Genomic DNA, 19,077 nt, shown 5'->3' with positions numbered 1-19,077 from the left:
CGGGTATGTGAAATTTGACCAAAATTGGTTGAGAAATTAAGTTGCTACAGTGATGACAAAAATTGAACTTATGTATGTACAAATAGAATGCTATATCCCCTCCCTGGTTGATGCGAGGAGATAATTTCAAACTTTGATATGAATATTTTCTAGTTTCACGCTGATATGAAAGAAAAACCTTTTTTAAAAACTGAATGAATGCACTCCTACCAAAGCTTAAATGACAGAAAATCAAACTGATGAAGTGAATATTTATTCATGAAAATGAAATTCCATTACATATTGAAAACTTCCTGATATCAAACTATTTTTCAACATGTACAGGAATTACTAACACTTGGAGAGAAGCTGATAGCACTTGGAGTGTTAGTAATAGCACATGCTGAATTCACTACATGATTCAGATGCTGTGATGCTGATATCCAGTCTAATCAAGAGGAAATCATGGTCTGAAATCAACTCTGTTATACATCAATGTTCTGGCATTTCTAGTTTTGCAACACTTGGTGTGTCCTTTGTAGTTGTCCTTCTTGGTGGTGAAATGCACTGCTGTTAAGGAATGAGGTTTTTATACAATGCTTTAACTTTCAACCTCTCTCTTTGTCATCATCAAGTCTGATCTACACAACAGCTACTAATCAATTTGTTCCTTTCTTTTGCTTCTTCTTATCTGCTTCTTCCTCTTTTTCACGTTCTATTTCTGTGATGAACTTTTCCACTTCTTCCAATTCTAACATCTGAAATGCAAATGTCAGAGAAGTTCTCACTACAATCTCCCATCAGAGTAAATTTGTGACAATATAGATTTTCCAATTAACCAATTTTCTGTTTTACCTTACAGAAACAGCTTCTAAAAATCCTTCCCTAACATATTAAAGATTCAATACATTAGTTTTTTCCGTTTCAACGTTGAAATCATTCTGCAGTATCCCCGAGATCCTCTAAAGATATTAACTACTGCAAATTACCTACCAGTATATCCCTACAACATATACAACTGCTCCAAAAATGAATAACGTTAAAGGTGTTCTTTGGCTCTAGCTAAATGATCATGGTATTTACCTTGAGAGGTTCATTTTCTTTCATAACAGCCAGCTCTACATTTTTAGCACCAGACTGAACAACTTCCAGCAGGGCTTTTAGAGCTAGTTTGATGCACTCCTCCTGACTTTGGGCCACTTCCTCTGTGTAGTGTTTCTCCAGGAACTCGCGTACAGGTTTGGCACTACGACCTATGGCATTTGCCTAAAACACACACGAATAAATAATAAAGTAATTGTACAATTAAAATGCTCAGTTGAAATTCATCAAAATAACATCAGTTGGTCCACCAGTATTTCATAAACAACTGCATAAAGAGTGGCTATGTATTTAACGTATACAATACAGATTTATTACTTTCTGTTACCTTTATCAATAATAAAACAACATAGAAGAAGAAATAATTAAATAACAGCTAATTATAAACAGTCTCCTTCACTGTTTAGGCAGCTTTTTAACAGTTCTCTGGTCTAAAATGGATCAAAGACATTCAACACAGACTTGCTTATAGCAATTGAAATATGAAATGATATAAAATTCCACATGGTTACCAGTAACAAGATAATTGTTTTATATTTCTTTCCAAAATGTGTTGGGATCATAAAGTCTTGTGGGGTGTAATTTTATTGGCTTTTCAAAAAATAACTTTAATTGACACTTGATATTGTGGATAAATATAGCTCAATGATTCTACTTATATTTGTTTAACACCTTGTGGACATATGAATTGGTGGTTTAAGAGTACCCACAAAAATTATAACTTTTACAGTACATTGTATTTCAGAAATGTTAATACAAACATGTTTTCTTATGTATATTTGTATGGAACACCTCTGGAAAAAAATAATGCAGAAAGAAAGTGTACATTCCTTTGAACTGAATACAATGATACTGTACCTTCCATTCATGGTATGTCCCAGAGGGGTCGGTCTGATACAGGTGAGGAGTTCCATCATAGTCAAAACCAATTATTAGTGCTGACAGTCCAAACGGTCGTCGACCATTACTCTGAGTATATTTCTTTGAAAAGAAAATAAATATAGCTGTAGAAAATTCATGGTTTTTAATTTGCAAACGAAAACATAATGCAATGGACACATTATACTGCTGAAAGTTCAACTCAAGTACTAGTCCGATGGTTTTGACTATCCATCAAAATGTATTTTTTATTCTTTAACTTTCCTGACAAAAATCTGTTGAAGTTGCTAGGTGCTTTCAATGAATTGGGACAGAATGCAAAATGACACGATGGAAAAAACATGGGCATTGCTGTATGCCCCTACATTTCCCTCCATTTTTATGATGAGAGCATAACAAGAGACCCATGGGCCTTAACAGTCATCTGAGGTCTTCTGGTCTTTGGAAAGTTTTTGAACTTGTCAATCAGTCCTAGCATTAGGGCAGACAACAAAACTGATATATGCATACTTACAAAGTTTTCATTGTTTCTAAGTTTAAACAATTAATTTTCAAATGTAACTGATTACACTCTCTATTGTAGTTTAGCATATTTGGCCCCTGTGACCTTGAAAGTAGGTCAAGGTCATCAATATGTACAAACTTGGTAGCCCTTCATTCCAGCATGCTACAGAACATATATCAGCAGTCTTAGTTTATTGATTACTGAGGAAAGTCACAGAAAAGATTTTGACATATTGGACACCTGTGGCCTTGAAAGTAGGCCAAGGTCAATAATATGACCAAACTTGGTAGCACTTCATCCAAAGAAGCTACTGACTTAATATCAGCATTCTGTGCCTTTGGTTTATTTAGTAGTCATTTAAACATATTTGACTACTGTGACCTTGAAAGTGGATCAAGGTCATTCATTTTAACACATTTGGTAGCCTTCATCCCAGCATGCCACAGGCCCAATATCAGCACTCTGGGTCTTTTGGTTATTAAGAGTAAGTTGAAAATGCCAATTGTTTGTGGCGTATAAATGATGACGTCAGACAAAAGGCGACCACAATAGAAAAGACATGGGAACAAATGCAAACTCTATCATATCTTAAACTTATAATTTCTATCAAATTCTAATTAGCCATCATAATAATATTTCATATCTTGCTATGTAGCAAGTAAATTCAAATTTAACATCAGAAATATGATAAAGAGCTCTATAAATCCTCATACTATCTAAAATAGTCAATGATATATTGAGTGAAGCTTACCAGTTATATCACATTCAGTCTTGGGTTGATGAATGCACTATAAAATAAACTCCATCTTAAGAGGTCTGTGTGTCATATGATAGTACCTGTTCTCATTGAGTGGTATGTCATTTGATACAACATACATTTGTACATGTTTTAACTGAGCCATATGTCAGGTGATATTACCTGTTTTATTTGAGTGATGTATCATGTAGTAACACTTATTTTAGTTGAGAGATGTGACATGTAATATTACCTGTTTTAGTTGAGAGATGTGACATGTAATACTGTCTGTTTTAGTTGAGAGATGTGACATGTAATATTACCTGTTTTAGTTGAGAGATGTGACATGTAATACTGTCTGTTTTAGTTGAGAGATGTGACATGTAATATTGTCTGTTTCAGTTTAGGGATGTGTCATGTGGTATTACCTGTTTTAGTTGAGTGATGTGTCATGTAGTATTACCTGTTTTAGCTGAGCAATATGTCGGGTGATATACTCAAGTGTGACCGGATCCTCCACAATAAGTTTGTGACTCTGGCATTCTGTACGTGCTCTGTTAATCAGAATCCTGGCATCTGCAGTGAGTCCTTTGAAACATAAAGCAATATCTATGATAGCAGATAAAATCATGTACATTCCTTGTCTTTTTAGATACTGGGTACATGGTAGATTCCATCAATGTTTTCCAAATAAGATAATGATAGAATAATGGAAGAACAGTTGATATATTGTATTTGATATACTCACCACTACTTTCATTGATCAGTTACCACTTCTAGTGTATACTGGATTTTATGAGATGTTATACTTGTCTAAGGCAGTTATCATAAACATAGACAATTAATTTGCTGATCATATAAAAATTGATTCTATAAATTATGCAATCTAGAAACTAATACCAGATGTGTAGCTGCCTTTACACAAAAATGCGGTTAACATCAAATGAATCCAATTATTTATCAAACCCTCCCAATTCTTTCCAGCATTTTGGAGGCTTTGTTCAGTGTACACATTCAAATTGCTATCCACCTGACTATATCTGCAGGTTTGAAAACATTTTTTATATATAATTACAATCCAGTGTGTACACTTGTCAAAAAGAATGATACCAGTCCATACATATTCTTCCAATTATACCAATCACCTTAAGCTGACATTTTCATTTAGAATTTGACATTTCCATTGTATTGAATGTTTATATAAGATGGCATACACATGCATACACACTTAGCATCACCAAACGGAGGTGTTATCTAACTGAAAAATTGTGTAAATGCCAATAAATATGGTAGCATTATACCTCATTTGGTTGACAGCTTCTGTCAATTAGACTAACCAAACATTTATATCAGTATATATACAGAATAGAAATTTTGGTTCGCATGTTGCATGCATATGAATATGAAAACAGTCGATAGAATGTTGCAAGCTTAGTTATATTATGGACACAAAAATTTAACAAAGGACAGTAACTCTGAAAATGAGGGGTCAAGGACCCTGAATCTGATACACTGCACATCAATGACCAATGTATACATAAAATTGCATCATCCTTGCTTAACTATGGGCAAAGTCATGCTCCTGACATGGACAGATGAACCGATAGATGGACGTATGGACAAGGTGACAACTATATGCTTCCAACAGAAATTTTTGGGGAGCATACAAAAAGTGTTGTTTTCCATATGGTGCAGTCAGTTCTAAAATTCAGACAAAAAAACAGAAAAGAACAAAAATCTTGCAAAATGTTGAGTTTGCTTTCTGAAAGAATGTGTTCCCAACATAAAAACAAACATCAAAACCGAAATTCTTTCCTTTTTGCAGAACTGACTACTCAAAGTGGTAACCACCCCTCAAATACAGGATTATTACCTATATTGCCTAACTTGTTAAACAGTAGTGTTAAAATTCTCTCCCTTATTATACTCACCTGCAAATGCTAGGGCTACATGGTCGTCAATGAGAGCGATTTTACGCACGGTCCTATCCTCTTGAAGTTTTGCAACCGCTTTCTTTTCTACACCTAAAACAACTATACTTTTGCCCCTCACACCAACCTGTAAAAAATTGTATGTTTATATACGTATGATCAGCAGTTTAGTTATTTCATTTTGCAGCAAAACGTTAACCAATTCAATATTGTGTGACTAGATGTTTCTTATTGACCATTTGTGGGAAAACACCGCGTGGTATCGTTTGTATCATGGTATATGGTCACAAATGAACCTTTTTCGGTCAGATGACAATGCAAATTATGAACCGATGTGCTGCGAGTTGGTCGTTATGGCCATGTTTATGACTCAATTTTCAATTCAAAATAAATTAGAGGGGCAATTTTTGTTGCTGATTCGGTAGTTAGAAACCTACGGCTGTTGATCCTTTCTTCACAGCTTCCTGTGCATATTCAACTTGGAACAAATGGCCGTCGGGCGAGAATACAGTGATAGCTCTGTCGTATCGGGCACTCATGTTGAAAACTTTTATGGTCCGCAGAAACCGGTGTTTCTGTGTCTTATAAACGCTTGATTTAAAAAAACTGTCCATACAAACATATTAGTAACCTAAATATTACTCGCGAAATTAATATTTTTTTATAAAATGTAACTCGATTGTTATATTAATTATATCATATTCAAAATGTTTTATGAATATTATCATTTATAGCAATTTCATCATAAAAATTAAATACTTTTATCAACAATAAATTAAGGGCAGTTATAAAATAAGAATCGGAACTTGATTCAAATTATCCGTATTGTAGTACAACATTCTTGAGATCTCACTGAAATATTGATAAAATAGCATGTATCTATGTGATATACAAGCAAATATTTATTTAAGTATCACATCAATGATTACGGACGTTGTGCTATTCCATTTCATCCGTTGTTAAATATTATTATTTTTTTCCGGATACAAAATATCATCGACTTTTCTTTTAGAAATATATCAGCATTCGCTGCCGGTTCAATTTCTTTGTGTGGCTGACGCGCTCATTTTCTGTTGGATTGTGGAGGTGTTGGACACCCGCAATTGGCATAATGTCTCTGACATTTGTGCAACCGCAACAGAAAAAGGGTCCTGCCCCTAACCAGGCAACTATTCAAAAGGTTTGTATGAGTTATAGTTCGGTTTGTTATAAGACCCGTTCGGATGCAATAAAACGTTCGCTCTCGGCCATTTGCGAAATAACTTATCAGGTCGTAGGAAAAAAAACATAAATTTGCCTATAATACGCAAAGTAGCTTATCATACACCAATTGGGTATAGATTTATTGCTGAAATAGCCAAATTTACTTTAAACATTTTTTTTTATTTCTTTACTATTATTTTTTGCGCATGTCGCGTTTATTTAGTCATGAAACAACCTACTAAAATTGATTTGCACGTGGGAAAGTATAAAAAATAGATGCAGCACTTTCGACCAGTTTGAGTATCATACGCAAATTTGTGGTTTTCTCGACCTGCTTATAGCCAACTGGTACAGATATCTGTTCCGAATCCTGAATTGTACTCTGCAGCTATGCAACATTGATGAATTGTATCCAGATAAATGAAGAAATAAGTATGTTTGTACCATAAGATTAATTCTATCAGTTGTTTACTGTAGCTAAAATGAGGATTACAGATTCTTGATCACTCACGGGGAATGCAACTGCACATTTTTTCTTGGTGGCTTTGAGTGCTATGCTTGAATAAATAGACACTTTTCATTGATTAAGAAATTGTCCTCTGTCTGTGATTACTATGAAGTTGTGCTTTTGTATAGGTGAAATGTTTTTGTCTAACTTGTAGGATGTAATGCAGTTCAGGGCTCTCACACCCCATTTTGGGACTGGGGCCCAGGGCCCTTAGAATTGGGAAAAGTAATGGTGTTTTCCATAGAATTGTGAAAACTTGGGGTCTAAATTGGGGAAAAAAAAGATACTATTTTGCATCGGGAATGGGGCTGAATATCGGCCCCAGATCTGGCAGATCGAGACCCCAGTAGTTTTACTCTGATTTGTTAACTGATAAGTAAGTAGTCTGTCAATCATTGTAAACTCATTCCCTTGTTTTCTGTTAAAGCTAAAATTCAGAACATTTCTAAGTTTAGGTTTCTATATAGTTTGAGCATGTGAAATTAAATGCTGATACAGCATTTTCAACCCACTGTTTTCTAATCCCAGTACCATTCAATTACATTTATCAAAGGAAATTATTTAGGTATTCGGGTTGTAGTGTGAAAAGTCAATGTTTAAAATTGTTTTTCTTTGAGGCATCTTTTCTTAAAGTTCTATGCGTTCTGTCCACAGGATTAAAAAAAAGATATGTATTGCTATATACTGTCATACCAGACTTTGACCAGAAGTCCTTAATTACACCTGTAATACCTTGAAATAAAAGATTGTGAAGAAAATAGCATTGAATGTTTGTTATGAAATATGAGAATGATTAGTACACTCAGGGTTTTCCATAAAAGCCGGTCGTCGGCCAATTTGACCTGCTACTTTGATCATTTGGCTGCCTACACCAATCCAGTTCCGTAATAATGTTCCGTACACGACTACACATACAAGGCAGGCCAGCCTCCTACTTTCACTACACAGCCTACTACTAACAAAATTATGGAAAACCCTGAGTACCCTCCCAGAAAACTTTGTCTGTCCATCATGTCAAGAGCATAACTTTGCCCACAGTTAAGTCAGGTGTCTTGGTGTATAATAAGGGGATGTATAATGTACCAAATTCTGAGCCATCTACTCCTGCATTACAGAATATTTGCACTTTGTTAAAATTGTGTGCATAGAGTAAAACTTTAAATTGCTTGCATTTAAACTAGGATGATGAAACTTGTGGTTAAAATTTCTTGTCTTGGAGCATAACTTTGCCCTCAGTTAAGCAAGAATCATAAACTTGGTGTATGTATTGATCATACGAAGTGTAGGTAAATGTGTTATGTACCAAATTTAGTACCTTTGGCCCCCATCACAGTGTTATTGTCCTTTGTTAAAAATATCTTGTCTGGATAACTTTGTCTACAGTTAAACAAGGATCATCAAACTAAGTGTATGTAGTGATCATACTAAGACAATGTGCTGTGTACCAAATTCAGGGATCTTGACCCTTCAACTACAGAGTTATTGCCCTTTGTTGAGATTTTGTGTCATGAGCATACCTTGCATTAAAACCAGGAGCATGAAATTTGGTGTATACGTTGGTCTTTCTGAAATAATGGGCTATATGCCAAATTCATGACCTGCAGCCCCTTTATTACAGAATTATTGCCCTTTGGTATAATATTGTGTCCAATGAGTATTTTGGGAAGCATTCATCACTTTCACTGATATTCTTGTCAAAACAAATATTTCCTAAAGGACACAACATGTTACATTTTAGCCTTTAAATCATTTACTGAAAACTTATCTTTCAAAAAACTGATCAGAACAAAAGTAAAATTTTAGAAATGGTGGCCACATAATACTCGTACATCCCTTTATTTCAGATGCTTGACGAGAACAATCAGCTAATACAAGCTATTGTTGACTATCAGAATAAAGGGAAATCTACAGAATGTTTACAGTAAGTTAAACGTGTTGAAATGTTATTTCTCTTATATGCGTATATTTCATGTATTATAGTGTTGAAAATTTCAAGTTTTTCTCTGTGATATTTACATTGATAGATACACAATATCCTTATCAATCTTAATTGTATGTAATGACTGAATTGTGGAAATTAAAACACACTGAAATGATTGTGATTTACAGATGATGCTGAAACATTTAACAAAAGAGTTTCATAAGGTCTTGAAATAATTATTTGAAGGTTCATGCAGTTGAGTTATGCATTTGATATATAGTATAGAGATAATATACTGACATTGTACAAAGAAAATCACTGATTTGTCAATTTTACTACCTTTGGCTCTGATGCATGGGTATCACCAAGGTCCCAGCTCAGGGGAGGTTAATACTTGTTCAAGGACCTATTCTTAAAGTTTAACGATTTAACTTTTTCAAAACTAATAATTACAAGTCATTCATTGACTTAGTATGTGTTGAATCATAGTCACTATTAATCACGAGAGTATTTGAGAATGTTACGCGTCTTTGGCAGGGTTCTGTAAATGTACACGATTTAGCAGCTGTCTGATTGCACTAAAATATGATTGCCTTAAATGCAGTCTCTTGATGATATATACATCAAAGTATTTTTATGCAATGATCATCTTCAGTTCAGGATACATAATTAGATTATGCCTGGGACCCTGGTACTGTATGCCCAATACCTGTATGACTATACTTAGTCCCCACTGTGAGGGGAGTTTAATTTTGCATTGTGTCCACTCATCAGACCTATTGTTGTTTTGCTGTCTTCTCTGTAACTTTAAACTTAGTAGTGAGTCAATGCACCTGCATTTGATACTGTTTCATCTTATAACTGCTAAACTATGTGAATTCTTATGGTAAAAAATGTCAATTTTTCATACCAGGTTACATAGTGTTATCTACCTTTGTTCATTATTGACACATAATACAGTTGGATAGAGATGATAGACTATCACTGAAAGTGTTATTTGTAATATTGTGTTTCAGATTTCAGCAGATGTTACACAGGAACCTAGTATACCTTGCCACTCTTGCCGATTCTAGCCAGAACATACAGGCACTTTTACCGGTTAGTTATCCAAGGCACTGGATATATACTTTCCTTAATTGGATATTGTCATTTCTCGTCTACTTAAACTTAATAATATAACAAGTATTGCATATTCAATCGCTATTTAAAACAATATATCAGATATATCAAATAAAAGCATAACCACTTTATTAGATATTTCAGATAGGTAATATGCACAAGTGTCCAGATGTTTGTCGTTTATGTTTTCCTTTGATTTTGAGCGATGTGATAAACCTTATATTGTAATCACCATAACTGGCCTTTAATTGTAAACCCATGTCAATGAACCCATCATAAACATCATGACACATTATCATCTTAATTGGATTCATCAGTTCAGCCTGATATTGGCCATATCCTAACCTTCTGAGTTCAATGCTAGATCCACAACCTTTTAACTCATCCCTTCACCCTTGATTTAGAATGGCAATGACCTGATATTACTTGACTAGGTTGGCAACACTGTCAGCTGGTTGATGCAACTGCACACTTAAGTGCAACTTAAAATCTGTTTAAATACGCTTGATCAAAGGGGGGGGGGGTAAAAGAGTGTTTTGCTGGTTAATCATTTAGGATACTGTATATCTGTTATATGGTGGGCATGTCATTTCAGCCTCCTGGTCAGATAAACCCAGCAATGAATCAACAGCAACAACAGCAGCCTCCTAACTCACAGATGAACCAGATGCGACCCCCAGGTCCCATGCAGAACCAGATGAATTCGGCTGGTATGTATACATACTTAATCAATTTTTCATTCCTCAGGAAGTGCAGTTGTGTAAGATATTTAATTTGGGCCCTGTCCCTCTGTACATGGTCATCTTCCGGACCAGTGCTCTGAAACTGTTCAAGATAATTACTCGAAACTTTCTACAGTTGTAAAGCTATAACTGTATTACTGTGTTTTGCTGTTTGGAAGTTCTCCATTTAAAGACTTTTTCTGTTACCATGGAAACAGATGGGTCTAATCACAAAGTTCAATTTTTATTTGTGAATGATGCCAAAGGATACAACAGTAAAAGATTATTTACATGAAGATAGCAGAAACAGTGCTGGAATGGATTTTAATACCTGTTACTATAATATTAACATCTATATTTGTTTATATATTTGATTATGTGTCTTTTAAATAGCGAGCAGGGGATATTGTCACGCTCTGTGTCATCTTGTTTTAATGGTGTTGCACCTCATATTGGTGTGTAGGATAGAGAAATGTCTTAAATTCTCCGCGAGAAGCTCTGTAGATATGTAAAGTTATATTTGTTTTAGATTCAGTGTATTTGTTTGATTGTTTGAAGGGATAACTTATTTACAGGAGGGCCAGGGAGTGGTAACCAAATGATGACGCCAAGCAGTGGTGGTAACATGACCCCGCCGACAAGTCAGGGCATGTATCCCCCAGGATCAGGTGGGTCAGGCCCACAGCAACAGCCAATGTCAGGGTCTGGAGGCTACCCTCGCCCCCAGATGGGCCAACAACCCATGGTATCCCAGGCTGGTTCTTACAGTGAGTATTATATGTTTGGGATAATCTATCATCATGGCAAAGGTTATATACTTTCCAGGTGTAATTCTAACAAGTGTTTCTATATTGTTTAGATAAGAAAGTAGTGGATGAAAAGTGTCTTTGAATGTAGAAAGATATTTGATAAAAACAATGAAATATTCTCATCATTCTTTCATAATAAACTTTTTTTATTTCATTTGTTCAAATGTAATGTAAAAGATCAACTTAAAATTGTGATTTATTTCATACTCATAACATTTACTAAGTATCATTCAAACAGCTTTTCAAACTAATTAAGTTTCTTTCTCACCTCCTTTAATATGGTGTCAGAGCTGTAACTTTGTTAGCCATTTTCATCCCATTGATATAAAATAGCAACAACTTTTGATATCAACTCGGCTACTTTTTAATTCTCACTTTAATAACACTGGACTTCAGAAATGAAGTGCTTGTGATTTGAGGGAAGGTCAGAGCTTTTTCTTTGCATGTCTGCAGTTTTCTTTATACTTTCTCAAGTTGTTGGCTACTACCATAAGGAGTCTAGTTTTACTAACCAACACTGTAGATGATTATAAAAAATAGTACACTGTAGGTTTATCCATGTATTGGTGAGGCATGGAGTTTTTTAATGCTAATTGAAATATCATGATGTCACCAGTGCTACTTGGAAATTGGACCAGAGAAAGGAAATGTAGGAGATCAGTCCCTCAATTGTCATATACATGTTATTGTACTGCAATAGGTCATTATCAGATGGTGGGCTATTCAAATTGCCCTTCGTCCGTGATCTGTCCGTTCTTCTGTAAACAATTTTAGTTACGGCTATTTCTTGAGAAGTACTTGATGGATCTTTCTCAAATTTGAGATGTAAGTTCTCCTTGGTACATAGTTGTGCCCTTTTGATTTCGGGACTGATCAGTTAAAAAAATGGCTGTCAGGTGGCCATCTTGGATTCTGTAATTAAATATTATAACAGTGGAGAGAAGAGAAGAGAAAAGGAAAAAGATCTAACTTTTAAAGAACAAATAAAGATAAAAACATTGGTGGGTGTCAAGATCCCTCTGGGATCTCTTGTTAAATTTCGGTACATTATTTAGAAATGATTCATTGGTAAATATTGGCTAGAAACCTTTTTTTTCACTGTTGTCAAACCACAATGTCAATTAAATCATATTGACAAAAGTAATACTATAAAAAAAAAAGTTTTTGACCAATATGTGGGAAATTTTAGCATGCAGCGTGTCAGACTGATCAAGAAATGCAGTGACCATTATTAAATGGCAAGTCTTTCAGATAAAATAAAGTACTTTATATTTGTGTAATACACTTGGTAAGAGTTTAGGAAAAAGTGCTTGTAGTCTGTGTTGTATCCTTTGACCCTTGTGTATATAATGTCCCCTTCTGAAATTGTTAATGATCTGGTGATGTGTTTCCTCTAGGACATTCAGACAAGAAAATTGTCCCACTCGACAAGCCACACCGTCACTCGACTCAAAAAGACAACAACAGTGATATCACCAAACATGGCTTGCCCAAAATAGGTGAACTTTTAGCATGCAGCACACTTGGTACATGTCAACTTTTGTGTTGACCAGTGTTTTCTCCAGAGAAAATGGGCAGCTTGGTTTTAAGTTTTATAATAGAGAGCAAGCTTAGGGGAATTAGGTAACCTGATCTTGAATGTGGTAACCCGCCAAGGAGTTAACTGCCTTTAATCAACTTCTACATCATCATTTATAACTTCATTTCAAAGATATGATGCTGCAGAAAACACTGTGTACAGCTGGAAAGTACAGGGTTCGTACAGATCCATGAATATGTTTGCATTGTAAAATGTTCTCAGACTTAACAATATCAGCAAAAGATTTTTTTTAATTAGTATTGAAGGATTTTATTTCCATTTTTGCTATAAATTTTTAGGATTCCATAAAAGCGTTACAGAGTTTCAACTGAAAACTTGCAGATACATATAATGTTTCAGATATAGGGTTAGATAAATCTTGGTTGAGAGCCATCTGCATAAATTATATCTAATGTAGAAATAAGTCATATTTTAAGAGCTTATGAGAATGTTTTAAGCTTTAAGCTATGAATTTTGTGAAGTCTTGTTGAAATATTGAGGAAATTGCTGGGGGAAACATCCTTTACTTTATGCTCCAAGAATGCATGAATTTGCATTCTAAATTTCTGTACGAACCCTGACTTTGATTATTTTAATTACTGTTCTTTAACTTATCTAGGTAATGTTCATATGATGTTCAGTATTTCTTCTATGAATAGCTTTAAATTGTTCTATTTGAATCATTTATTATGAAATATTCTGCATTTTCAGATCACACATGCATAGTGAAAGTTTGTTAGAAAATGCAACTTATCTAGATTATCCATTAAATTTAAGTACTAACATTAGTGGCTGCTGATGGAAATGCTTCAATCTCATTATTCCTAGGAAAAAGTAACAGTTTTAGTGTTGTACATATTCCTTTATAACTGTTTTAATTGTATTGTTGATTTATGTCCTTGATGGATGGTTAGTCTGCAGCATTCCTGGTACACATCCAAGGCTTAAATGTTCACAGGCAAAATATCCTAACTTAATGTTACCTGTGGTTACTGAAAAAAATTACATTTAGAGAAAATGTGAGTGTCCCTTTCCAGTTCTATTAAAAGAGAAGGAATCAATAGACAACATTTAAATTCACAGGGAGAAAATGGTCTCAAGATTTTCATATCAAGGATGAAAATATTCTGTCTTTTTGAGAACTTGAGAATACCAAGGATGGTTGTAAAGGGCTTCAATAAAGAAAAATGTTTCAGATTCTTTACATGTCAGCCAATTTCCTCCTACATCATATGATTGGAGTTTTGGACGTTTTATCTAGATTAGATTGGTTCTATTTTATGGTGGTGTTGTGGAGGTGGCGAGGGAGAAGCAAATTACCATTGTATTGAGAATTCAAAATTGACGTTAGGTTTTGCCTGTGAGCATCTGGTACTTCACACTCAATTCATCAAACCAGGAGTTGCTTTATGGATTGTTTTATTGACAGATCAAATGCCATCTGGTATGTCAAACACTCAAAACTACAACATGCAGCAGCAGGGTGGATACCCCAACCAACAACAGCCAATGATGTCTCAGAATCAGCCTATGATGCCTCAGCAACAGTCCATGATGTCACAACAACAACCGATGATGTCACAACAACAGCCAATGATGTCACAAAATCAGCCAATGATGTCACAACAACAGTCAATGATGTCAGGCCAGTCCTCTGGACAGAGTGGTTCAATGATGAATCCTCGGCAGATGCAAGGAGGCTACAGACGCCCTGGTACAGGTAATCATACTGCTAGTGCTAGAGTGAAATTTATACAGAAGACGTTTTTTATGTCACTTCTGGGATAAATGTTTTTCATATCATTGAAATATGTTGTGGTATGATTATTCACTGTCTGTTTTTCCATGGTTTGTTTATATCTATTGAAATTACATTGACTATTCATTTTCCTTCAATTAATTCATCATTTTCCCATTCTTATCAAATGTTTGACATATAGCAAAAACTGGTATGTTCCCTCTGTTCTGTTTTACAAGACTGATCCCCGTGACATTGATGAGTAAATGAAGGGGATATATACACAACACTGTCCTTGTTATCTGACATTGTTCTTATTTCCTAAAAAAATTTCAATGTAATAAAAATTTGTGTAAAGGGCCATGTGGGCTGTGGGGATGCTGCAGCATCCATCTTCGGTCAACTTTTCCTATAAATTGCTACTAGTCATGAACAACTGAGTAGATTTTAATGAAATTTGGTCTGAAGCATCCTTAAGAGAAGGGGAACCGATTTGTGTAAATGGTGGGTCTGGTCCCCCCGGGTCTGAGGGGTGGGCCCAGTAGGGGAAAATCTATCAGTTGTTGGTTGGTTCCTTAGGAATTGCAGGATATTGTCCAAATTTGCTTTGCAGCATACTTGGGTGAAATGAAATAAGGTGCTTTGTAAATGGTGGGTCTAGGCCCCAGGGGGTCAGAAGGAAATTTTTTTTTTTTGAAAACCATGAATCATGGCTATGTAGGGCCAGAGGGGCTGGACCCAATAGGGAAAATAGAGTACATTCTTTGAAATCCTTCTTGTGTAGAAATAACTGGATGTTGTCTCAATTTGGCCCTATGCATGCTTTTGTGAAGAGGTACCAATTTTGGGAGCATTGGGATCTCAGCCCTGTATAGTGGGAGTGATGGGGCCCAAAAGGGGAAGTAGGCAAATTCTTCAAGATCATTCTTCTTATTTAGGAATGCCTTGATTCTGTCCCAATTTGGTGAGAGACATGCTTGGGAAAAGGTGATCAAATTTGTATGAACAGTGGGTTCTGGCCCATTGGGATCAGAGGGATGGGGCCAAATAATGGACATAGCAAATTCTTTGTTTCTGTATTGAGAACTTAGTTATTTTCAAACAGCTGCATCAAACCCCCTTTTGAAGGAAGGTCAAGTCAGTTACAGGGAAATTGACACAAGTGTCTTAAATACATTTCCCTAAGTTAAAATAAATCAATTTCAGCAAAGTAAACCAGGTGAGCAAGTGATACAGGCCGTATGGACCTCTTGTATTAGATGTGTGTAATGGAGACCTGTAATTTATCTTGTGATAAAAAGGATTACAAACATTGATGAAGATTTGAATAGCCCCTTCATTTAGAAACAGAAATGTTATGGTACAGAACTTTTACCAGTAATGGACTGGATTTCTCTTTTCCAGGCCAGTATGGACAACAGCAGAACTTCTCTGGACAGCAACAGTACCCCAACCAAAACTCCTACAACCAGGGAAGTCAGGGCCAACAGAATATGCCCCAACAAGGTCAAGGTTACAACCAAAACTCCAACATGCCGCAGTCTCAGTATCCAGGTTTTCAGGGACAAAATCCCCAGCAAAGATTTAACCCTTACATGCGTAACCAGGGTAACATGCCTGGAAACCAGATGTCTGGAGGACCAATGGTAAGTCAGGGTCAAAGCTCTGGACCAATGCCTACTCCCATGCAAGGGCAGAATCACATGGGTGGTGGACAAATGCATGGTCAGACCAACATGACAGGTCAGATGCCACAAGGACAAGGACAAACCCCAAATCAAATGCCAAATCAGATTTCTGGACAAAATGCAATGCCAAGTAGTGGACCAATGGGAGGGCAGATGCAGAATCAAGGACCAATGCCATCACAGGGATCAATGGGTAACCAAATGCAAGGCCCAAATCCCATGAGTGGCTCAATGCCATCCCAGGGTCAGATGAGTGCACCCATACAGGGCCCAGGTCCAGCTGGTGGTCAAATGCAAAGTCAAGGTTCATTTGGATACAATTCACCTCAGTACTGAAAAAAAATATTAGACTTTTTTGACAAAAGGTCCTTTAGATCTGAAACGTAAGGTTTTAACAGTGGACTGTCTTTGATTTTACTAGACCAGTCTAAATACAGAAGCAAAGTTTTGATTTTGAAGAGACCTTTTGTGGATGGTAGATATTCTTGGACAAGTTTGATATTGTCTTTTTTTAGTCATATAGCCATGTTTACAAGCATTTATCATTACTTTAGATTGATTGTACATATTTATATTCTATATATAATCCTATTGTATTATGTTAACTGTCAAAAAAATTCTGACAATTGGTTTGGATAGCACTGTTATGCTGACCCTGGTTGGTCTTGTCAGTGTGGTATATATCTATACAATATAGAATAGTGAGAATCTCATTAATGTAATTTTATGTAATGTAACCTGTTACTGAACAATAATTAAGGTATCATTTGGTTTTTGGTTGTCAATATAATCATAGATTGTAAATAATAATGATTATGGTTGTTTAGGACATGTTTACTGGCTTTTCACAGAATTAGCATGCTATAATCTTTTTGTTATAATTTTAACAATACATATAGGTATATCCAAAATTGAAAAGCGCATATTTTCCCTTGTAATCTCTTTGTATATAATTCTTGTTTAGATCTGAACTTTATTGGCGCCATGGTAACAGCACTTTTGATTGGTGAAACAATACTTTTCACAGCTAAAGATTGACAATTGTTTGTATATTACAATGATACAAGTAAGGATATTAAATGATGGACGGGCTGAAGCAGCTGTTGTTTTTCCAGTAATTTCTTTTCATTGTAATTCATCCTGGTCTGATCGTAGCTTTTGAAACAATAATTTCATTATGAAATATTTAAACGTTCTTCAAGCAAAATTTCAACGAAAAACAATTTTTCATTCTGTGTTGTATGGTCTTGAGTTAGGACAATGTTGTGTACATATTGTTGATAACTTGAGGATAATAATGTGATTGTGCAGTCAACCTACAGTCTTGGGTGATCATTCCAAGATGGTTCAGTAATCCCAACTTTTTCTCAAGAAGCTGAGAAACGGATTGGTTTGTACAGTGTTAGTTGTGTCCTTTGGCAAGATAACTTACTCTAGTCACTGTTGATGGCATGCTATGGGCCTCTGTGTGTAAGGTAACTCATCTAATGAAAGGTTGGTAGGCTGCAATAGTGTACATAAAACCCATTACAAACCTAACATATATCACATTCTAGCAATCTCCATGGAAGTATTAAATTTTCAGTGCTGTTCGAACAATAAAGTTTTGTATACCAACAGTTGATTGTTACTTTATCTTTGACTACTTTCTTAAACAGTTACGAGTAAAGAGAATACTTTGCGTATATATTTATCACAAATATACGTTAGAAATACATTCACCAAAAAATACAACTTCATTCATGAAAAAGGCATTGTAAATTTTGAAATCAGTTGTACTAATGTTGATACTGCAACAATACCGTTTTATGCATTATCACATTTCTTTTCATTTCTACAAGACAATCCTTTATCTATCCCCATCCGTATGATCATGTTTTTAAAAGGACAATTGGAAATTCTGGTGATATCTGGAATTGCCAAGTAAACTGAACTGAAGGCCATTTCACTTGTATGTGTTTATATAAGCTGTATTCATATGTAAACTTTGTATAACTCGGTGCGTAGAAAATACCTTTTGTGAAGTACAACTCATTTGGATGTTATACATGTAGTTTGAATTAAATTGTGTTCATACACTCAGCATGTTCAGTTGTTATTAATGCATGATGGTTGATAATTTCTGAAACTATGTTATAAGTACATCATAAATATTTGTAGAACAATACATAGAACAGATCTGATATGTAAATTTTGCCAGAATTATTCAATATATACTATGAAGTTTCATCATAATGGTTTTTCTGTTTTATGAAAAGTGATGGAGCTCTTGCAAAAGTCAGACAATGAACTTTTTCTTGCTTTCAAAGTGGCAAATTTTTTAATTGTATTCCATCCTGGAAAACATGGTGAAAATTTGGAGTCTTTATAGACGATGAAATTACACTGTCTTAAAATGATACTTTCAGTGAGCCACAAAATGAAGTTTAACTATATCTGGTGGTCAATAAAAAAAAAACCCAGTGCACTGCTTTGAAGTTTATTAATTTTATCTCGAAACTGAAAGTTGAGAGGGATAATGGGATGTTTGTCGAAGATGCTATAGAATTGTTACCATGTTGTATGCAACACCAAAATTTATCAGCAGCTTTGCATGTGTATATGTAATGTCCAACATCCCTTTACATGTTTAAAGATAGTTCAATCAAGATCACCATTG

The 19,077-nt window shown here is 35.1% G+C and overlaps 2 protein-coding genes across 3 annotated transcripts; one reads left to right on the top strand and one right to left on the bottom strand.

Moving 5' to 3' along the window:
- Positions 1-237: 237 nt before the first annotated feature.
- LOC132543618 (proteasome subunit alpha type-7-like) lies at positions 238-5,670 on the bottom strand. Its single transcript, XM_060207133.1, has 6 exons — positions 5,569-5,670; positions 5,132-5,258; positions 3,664-3,788; positions 1,939-2,061; positions 1,063-1,245; positions 238-737 (listed from the first exon to the last, which is right to left on the bottom strand). Exons 1-6 carry the CDS (start codon positions 5,668-5,670, stop codon positions 639-641), a joined length of 759 nt encoding a protein of 252 aa, XP_060063116.1. The 3' UTR covers positions 238-638.
- Positions 5,671-6,227: 557 nt separating this feature from the next.
- Positions 6,228-18,466, top strand: LOC132543614 (uncharacterized). 2 transcript variants are annotated; one of them, XM_060207127.1, is made up of 8 exons: positions 6,228-6,311; positions 8,687-8,763; positions 9,780-9,861; positions 10,478-10,592; positions 11,180-11,371; positions 12,811-12,912; positions 14,422-14,712; positions 16,135-18,466. In XM_060207127.1, the coding sequence occupies exons 1-8, from the start codon at positions 6,243-6,245 to the stop codon at positions 16,752-16,754; spliced, it is 1,548 nt and encodes a 515-aa protein (XP_060063110.1). In that variant the 5' UTR covers positions 6,228-6,242; the 3' UTR covers positions 16,755-18,466. The 2 variants fall into 2 exon arrangements, with proteins under 2 accessions (XP_060063110.1, XP_060063111.1); XM_060207128.1 differs by lacking the exon at positions 12,811-12,912.
- Positions 18,467-19,077: the final 611 nt, after the last annotated feature.

Source organism: Ylistrum balloti, unplaced genomic scaffold (genome assembly GCF_031769215.1).
Source record: "Ylistrum balloti isolate Yb309-2 unplaced genomic scaffold, AGI_CSIRO_Ybal_v1 Utg369760, whole genome shotgun sequence".
Taxonomy (NCBI): domain Eukaryota; kingdom Metazoa; phylum Mollusca; class Bivalvia; order Pectinida; family Pectinidae; genus Ylistrum; species Ylistrum balloti.
This window is presented reverse-complemented; position numbering and strand designations above follow the sequence as displayed.